General features: G+C 32.7%; 1 protein-coding gene across 1 annotated transcript; it reads right to left on the bottom strand.

Moving 5' to 3' along the window:
- Nucleotides 1-798: 798 nt before the first annotated feature.
- LOC114260868 (zinc finger CCCH domain-containing protein 14) lies at nt 799-7,850 on the bottom strand. Its single transcript, XM_028201063.2, has 3 exons — nt 7,333-7,850; nt 5,339-5,402; nt 799-1,693 (listed from the first exon to the last, which is right to left on the bottom strand). Exons 1-3 carry the CDS (start codon nt 7,412-7,414, stop codon nt 943-945), a joined length of 897 nt encoding a protein of 298 aa, XP_028056864.1. The 5' UTR covers nt 7,415-7,850; the 3' UTR covers nt 799-942.
- Between the last annotated feature and the right edge of the window lie 321 nt (nt 7,851-8,171).

Genomic DNA, 8,171 nt, shown 5'->3' with positions numbered 1-8,171 from the left:
CTGCATCATCGTAGATGAATTTGTTAGTATAAATGTGTAGATCTCTAACATTACTCTTATATATATAATTTTTTTTCTCTCCCCTTGAGGCAAACTATTTTTAAGTGGTGAATGAGGCTAAAAATTACAAATCAATGTGAATCTTCTCAAAATTACTTGTAATGAAAAAGTTGAAAAAGAGTTACAAATTCATAGAATAATGATGAAAATACCCCACACCTTAGCCCCACCACTTCCCAACCCTCTGTGGCTGACCCTCCCTTCAACACTCCACCCACCTCTGCCACAACCCCACCCACCTCACCTCCATGACCCTCAATCCATCCCCATCCAACCGAACACCATAGGCGATCCAAACCATAGCTACCAACAGCACCCAAAAGCCTCCTACACCTCCCATCACCACCCCGCACCTCTCCCCAGCCACGGCAAATTTTAGAAATTACAAGTGAAATAAATGTAAGGTGCAAGTCTAATGAATTCAAGGTGCACGTAACACAATCCCGGCAATTAGTTTGCAAATAGACAATGCTGCCACTAGGCTCTCGAAATACTTGTTCCTCAACAAAGTCACGTAAATTGATCTCCAACGTGTACACCCACCAACAAAATAAACTACTAACAACATTTCAAATTTATAAATCAAAGTCGCATATGTATGTATAGGAGCAGATTGGGTTAAACCTGGTTTCAGCACACTTGACAAGTCAAAGCTTATAACTTTTGACAAAAACATTATAAGAAATACAGCACATGCAGCATACACACAAGAAACAAAAACAAAAAAAGGAGCTGCAATTGCTGTCAGAAAACGAGCTCAATATCAAACACCCAAGGAACACTACAACATTAATCATTAGTTTCCTTCTTAAAGAAGATGAATCCCACAACAAAATGATAATATTCCCATAACTACTGAAAGATTTAGCACAAATAAAATAGTTAAGCAACCGGCTTGCGCAGCTCGCCAGCTCCATGAGCAAAATGGCATCTTTCACCAAAAGTGCAGGAGCCTTTTGCGAAACTTTCACACATCTTTGTCTTGTAATTATTGCTTGCCGGAGCAGCAGCATGAGTTGGCTTGGTAGGACGATTGACTGCACCGACATTCATGATAAGATCACGTACCATGGCACTGGCCTGTTTGATCTGATCAAAGGTTCCTTCAAGCTCGATATTCTTTTGATTGGGATCTGAGTCATGCTCCTTTATTGAAAGCTTAACACCAGTCAGACGACAAATCTGCTTTGAGTTCACCCCACCCTTCCCAATGATTGCACCACCCAGGGATGCATCTATACTGATCTTGGCTGTAGCCGATGCACCAAAGTTGGCCGCAGCAGCTAGGTTAGGTTGGTGTGGTTCAACCCGTCCAGTTAACCTAGTACCCATCGATCCCATGCTTCGTGGATCTTCATAGGTTGGGATATTGGGCTTGCCAAGCTCCCACTCACCATGAGCAAAACGGCATTTGTCACCAAACTTGCATCCTTCAGCTGTGTTGAATTTGTTGCAAAGCTTAGTCTTTGCAGTCGGAGCAGGACCATCGGAAAAGGGTGGTGGTGGGGCCATGCCATTTCTCACCGGAGGAATAGGATTCCCACCTAGGTTTGTCATCTGAGCAACTGCACTGAAGCCACCAGGAACATAATGCAAGAAGTGACATCCATCACCAAATGAGCATCCAGAAGTGCTGCACAGATGACAGGGGGCAAACCCATTAGATAGAAAAATAGGAATGAAAACGGGGCTTCCTAAAATGTGTAAACTCAAATGAAGAAAAATCTCTTTTAAAAAGCTTATGAAGATCTTCATGTTATTCAATGTTCAGGGACTCGAACACCATAAACAGCACCAAAAGACTCCTAATGTATAAATAACTTAACTATATGTGATCTAATGACTATAAAACCAACCATTAACAATAAATAAATAAACCAAATAAGTAAAGGGAAATTTAGTCAAAACCCGTCCATTGGACCCTTGTTTAGTGAGAATGACAGCCTAATTTATTTTTCTTCATAAACCCCCTAAGGAGAAAACACATAATTGAGTAAGGACAAAGTAAAATATCTTTTTTTTCTTTCTTGGACAATATTGCCAGAGTAACATATTACTGGAAACCAAAATAACATATTACTATCAAACATAGTAACATGTTACTGTCAAATAGAATAATTATCAAACAAAGTACCATGTTACTATTACTATTTACATCAATTTCAAAGGTAATAATTTTTTTTTTATAAAGAATTTCATAATCAACATGGATCTTATTTGATAGATCTTAATAAGAGAATTCTAAAAATATTAATTTTATTAAAAACTGACATCTACATCAAACGTTATATTATTTTAACGTTTAATATTTTGATAATAGTAATATCTGTTGGACTTTTTAAGGAAAACTTTGTTGTTGTCCTTAATGCATTAAAATTTTATTATGAGGGTGTTTTGACCAAATCCCCCATAAGCAAACCCTAGTTGATGACAGAGAATTTTATTTGTTGATATATTTATATATAAAGCAAATAATACAATTATTATAAATTATAAAAAATAATCAGCATAGTCATAAAAACACTAAAATGCTTGTTGAAAAGAAAGAAATACAACAAATTTTTGAAAAATGATTTTTATAGTCATGTTACTTGAAACCAAGTTACTATTTTATAAACCAATAAAGCAAGAATTAACTTATTGAGTTAATGTAAAGATAATTACATAACCAAGATAGAGCCTACTAAAACCTCAATGATATATATATATATATATCAATTTACTAAAATTGTAGTCACAAGTCACATAACAGGATGAGGCAACACTATTAAGATAGGAGTGTAGCAAAGTTGTTGATGGATCCAACTTACTTCACTTATGTCCTATTGTTATAAAAACATAGGCAGATATGGACTGTCAAAATTGCAACCATAATTGTCAAATCAAGAATGGTACTGTGAAAAGAAACCCTACTAACTTTGTGAATCGTGAATAGAATATATTGAATCAAAAACCATTAAGATTCAGTACAAACTCGTAAAAAAATGACGTTAAACAATTGTATATATGAAAAAAAATTAAATAAATTGATTTTAGCATGGTATAAAATACCTTTATATAAGGACATAGTTACACCATCTAATTAGGAAGGCATTTCCTTTGTAACAAGAGATGTGGGTCCAAATCCCAACAACTATAAAATTATTCAAAAACTATATAATATAATCTCTCATGATATTTAAAAATGGACGTAGGAACTTTATATAGAGTATAATAAGAAGGAATTAAGTGAAATCCTTTATTTTAAAAGGTAAAACACTTTAAAAGGTAATTTATGCTTATTGTTAAAAAAAAAAAAATTAAAAAAAAAAAAGAAAGAAAAGTTGTGGAACCATTGGGTCTAATAATATTGAATCATGTTTATTTCATTAAAATAGTTATAGATAATTCAAGGGTGCAAAGTTATAATTAATTGAATTCTTTATTATTTTTTTATATAAAGGCAAAAACAAGATCGTTTCATGCATTATGGAAATAAAAACTCACAAGATTCACTCAATTTTCAATTCAACAGAACAATTTAAATTATTTTACTTGAAATTCGTATCGAATTGTATAAATTGAATCGTGAATCACAATTATAATAACCCCATTTTATAGTTTTTATGTCATATCCAACATAGTTATCTTACACATTTTGAAGTGTTCATTAACACAGGCATTCACTGTTAAATTAATCTTAACAAGGAATGTTTAGTAAGAATTTAATTGATACTTTCAAAAGGTACACGTACATAATATCAAGTTTACACAATTTACGAATTAGTTCTATTATTTCTCACCTTATCATATATATATATATAGTGTATGCATAAACCATATACAACACAACACAAGAACATGTTAACTGTACTGAGAAACCCAAAACCAAACTATAATAGGGAAAAAGAAGATACTGATCAAGAGATATCTTATCTAGGGAGAAAAGCGGAAAAAAAAAATACAATTAGCAAATAGATAAGCACTATAGAATGCTTGAATTAAATTTTTAAGAATCACATATTGAGATTAGTCTTTTTTAAATATCAAGTAATACATAAAAGCCATATGTAATGGAAAATACTATGTTCAGATCCAACAGGACATGTTTACTCATGTCAAGAATGTGCACATCCATGAAATATGGATGATAGAAAGTTATTTTGGTGACAGTGGTCCTAAGAGTTGGAACCATAAATACTAAGAGCTCGTTCGGCTCATAGCTTTTTGGCTAAAAAAGTCAAAAAACCACAAAAAATATCAAAATGTCACATCAAACATATCGATCAATCATTTTTTTTACTCACAACTATCTATTCAACTAAAAAATCATTCCAAACACGCTAACTGTTTTCACCTCATAAAAAAGTCAAAAAAAATACTAAAAAAGCCAAGTTGCCAAATGGGCACTAAATATCAAAACCCCAATAATTTTTTGAAAGAACAGCTAAATATTACTATTATTTTTTTTATTAAGTAGAAGAACAACTAAATATTGAATAGTTGAAATAATAACACAATACAAATGAAAAATGGAATTGTTGAAAAAAACATTTGTGTGCCTCTAATGCCTTTCAGTTTCATGTAATCCATATATTGCCAGCACCTTATAAATAAAATAAAATAATAAAATAAAAGCTAATTGTGTACTATCAGCATTATTATCATCATGAGGGGAAAAGAGCACACCATTTTATAAGAAGAGCTTACTGAGTACCACTATGTATCATCATGATGGATCAAGAGCCTACCAGAATATTTATAATATTTGCACCCACATCTCAATATCTAGAAAAGGCCAAGTATTCCAATGGCCACTAACCCATCATGGCTAATTGGTATTAAAATAGAATGGACTTTCTTGCCATAAAATAAATCCCAGAAAAATAACTTGAAAAAAAAAAAAAAAAAAAAAAAACAGGTATTATGTCAAATATCTGCATAAGCAATATATTCTGAAAACCTTTATACATCAAATGGTTGTTTGAAACACAAGATCAAATTGCACAATACTAAAATGTAAAATCACATTATTTACACCCCAGGAAAAGTGCTTTCAAATTACTTATAATTTGCAATTTCTTGTATCCAGTTGTATCACTGACTCACAATTGAAATCCATTATAACTGTTCAATAACCTTTTTAGCATAATAAGCTGAAGAGAATAACCATGACCACATATTTAGCCCCAAATTCATCAATTCTCTCTGTGGTCATGCTAGCTAAATTATTGTAAAGAATTTAAGGGGAAAATTCTTACTTCAAAATGCTTATATTGCCATAGGTTAAGATTAGAACCTGAAAAACTTCATGCATGGCTTTGATTTGCGCCCTATACCAGTACTTGCAAAAGACTCCATTTCTGTTACAGAAAATTAATTGCTTTCTTTCAGTTAAAATTTCAATGAGTTCTTTCAGCAAAAAACTTCCTAGAACATTCAGAATTCATACAATTAACAGTTGAGAATTTTAGAAGTAAAATAATGAGTTCAAGATTCACCTATCCCAATTTGCCAATTAACTAATTAAATCCAGCAAAAAAATTAAGCAAATTAACTACAAGTAAAGATTATCCAATTGACAAACAAATCAAACAACTATGTTTTCAAGAGCACGACATGATCCATTTAGTGTTTTCCAACCCCAAAAAAAAATATATTGAAAAAAACATAATGAATACCCCTAACCTTAACCAATACCTATAGCCCAAACCAATTCTGGACCCCACTACATTCTTTAACTACCTTGAAAGACAAAAACACCATAAGTGCCTTGAGGACCCTGCCCTGCTGTTAGATTACCCCAAACCCAACATAGTGATTGTTCCTTGTTTGCTTTTAAAGAATAGATTTCCCTCCATTTGTAAAGTTAAACCTCCCATCAATAAGATTTTTTTTCCTTATTGCTTTTATCCTTTTTTTTTAATAACAAACAAAAACAAAAATCTGAAAAAGGCAAGGCATCACAACCTACGTACATATAACAGAGGTGATTCAAATCTGTGATGATCAAGGTTGTTAAAATCGGGATCCTAAGTAGGATCAGTAAGAGGGTCTGGTGGATCGGATCGAGGATCGTAAGATCCTACTTTCTATTAAAAAAAAAGATAAAAATTAAAATGATACATATAAAAAATAAGGTAAAAAATCATAAAATCTACGATCCTACTTGCGATCCTACCTACGATCCTATACGATCCCATACGATCCTACACGATCTCATGCGATCCTACTTGCGATCCTGTTATAACATCGATCCTACAACGATCTGGATCGTTTTGGCAAAGTAGGATCATAGATCCTACGATCCGGATCGCAATTTTTACAACCATGGTGATGATGTGACCTCCTAGAGAGGTACATGGTTCTGGGTCCAGGGCTAACCACAATGGTTAAAGACCATGTAATTAAAAACAACAACACCACATTTACTCACCCATTTACTTCAACTCCCAGATGTATTCATGCGGTAAATGTCATGTGTATTAAAAAATGGAAAGTAAAAAATGGCAAACGTCATATCTTGCTGCTATTCGAAAGGGAAACCAAAAAGGGCATCTCCAATCCATCTCAAGCCTTTATTTAAATTTGGGTAAAAATCCCTCAAAAACCTATCCACTCCTTGATTCAAACTTCTTCAAATTGAGTTTTAACCTTAACCTTCTTTTTTTTTTTTTTAATAACCAAACCAAGGGAGACTCAAATGCTTTCTCCAACTTTTGAAGACCATTTTGTATCATTCAAATTTACAACTCTGCCATTACTTCAGTTTTTACTCAAATTTATTCTGAGTTCGTGCATTGTTAGAGTGCTCCATATCAAACTTGAGTAAGAACTGGAGATGGCCTAGGGGCTAGTACACACCAAAACAAATAAATTTTCATCTTTCTTTTAAAAAAAAAAAAAAAACAACTATGGAAAAGCCTACATGGTAAGTTGGTAACCTAATGGTTTTTTATTCTAGGAAAAATACAAGTCAATGTAAATTTAGAAAATAAATTACTCATCAGTGGTAAACTTTATAAATATTAATAATAATTAAATTTCTAAACTTTTTCATGCCTGTGTATTTTTTTTTTTTTTCAAAAATCCATTAAATTGTAATTCTCTCTTTATTATAACAACAACAACAACAACAACAACAACAACAATAATAATAATAATAATAGGAAAAAGAAACACAAATATAGAGAAAGTTGGGTGATGCAAAAAGAGAGTATACAGAACCCAAACAATCATACAGTAGAACAAAACAGAATAGAAGAGAAGAGAGTAGAAAGAAACAGTTCAAACCTTGCTTTGATTTCTTGTTGCCTTCATTGCCTATGAAGCCACTGTTTGGGTTCCCCCTCTTGCGCCCGAACTCCATCACCATCAGATCCAAACCAATCGATATAAATATATATATAAAAGAAAAGAAAATAAAATAAAATCTTCTATCTATCAATCAATCAATCTATCTATATAAATATAAAATATGTGAGAAGCAAATCCTGATCTTGATTGGAGAAAAAAAAAAACAGAGACAGTAGAGGAAACCCTAGAGGGTTTGCAGAGGACGGAGGCGGTTCGCGGAATTGAAAATTGATATTCAAATTTGATTATTTAGGGTTCGAGCCCGCCCACCCGCCCACGCTGTGATTTCTCGCTTTGCTCCTTCCTGACCCTAGAAGTACAGCACTAGTGTGTTTCGTCACTTATTTCTCATCTCTCATGATTGGTGCCACGTAGCACTCAGCCAAGCCCCGTGCCCCAAAACTTTTCTACTCATAACCATTGGGCCTAGCCCACTTCATCTATCGTACCGCAACCTCCTGATTTCTAGAGGTATATAGGGTTGGTTTGAGAGGATGGGTTCACTTTTTAATTTTTTTTTTTTTTGGTTATTTTAATTTGAGATTAAAATATTTAAGGAGAAATTTTGATTTTTTTTTATTTTTTAAATTTTTTTGAAGAGAAAAAATATAATAATTATAGATTGATTATAGATTGAATGTGATATTTTATATTATTAAATTAAAAATTTTATTTTATTTTTTATGACTAAAATAACTAAAAAAACCCTCAAACTTGGCTTCCCAAGCGAAGCGATAGCTCACTTGGGTAACGTCTCATAATCTATTTCACCATTT

This window comes from Camellia sinensis, chromosome 5 (genome assembly GCF_055761805.1).
Source record: "Camellia sinensis isolate YWXY chromosome 5, ASM5576180v1, whole genome shotgun sequence".
NCBI lineage: Eukaryota > Viridiplantae > Streptophyta > Magnoliopsida > Ericales > Theaceae > Camellia > Camellia sinensis.
Note: the sequence above shows the minus strand (reverse complement) of the source record. Positions and strands in the feature narration are given on the sequence as shown.

Excerpts from the sequence above, each read along its gene's own strand:
- LOC114260868 (XM_028201063.2), bottom strand. The coding sequence starts at position 7,414 with ATGGTGATGGAGTTCGGGCGCAAGAGGGGGAACCCAAACAGTGGCTTC. Across the intron at positions 5,403-7,332 it reads CAACAAGAAATCAAAGCAAG|AAATGGAGTCTTTTGCAAGT; the intron begins GTTTGAACTGTT and ends TTTCTGTAACAG. Across the intron at positions 1,694-5,338 it reads CCATGCATGAAGTTTTTCAG|CACTTCTGGATGCTCATTTG; the intron begins GTTCTAATCTTA and ends TCATCTGTGCAG.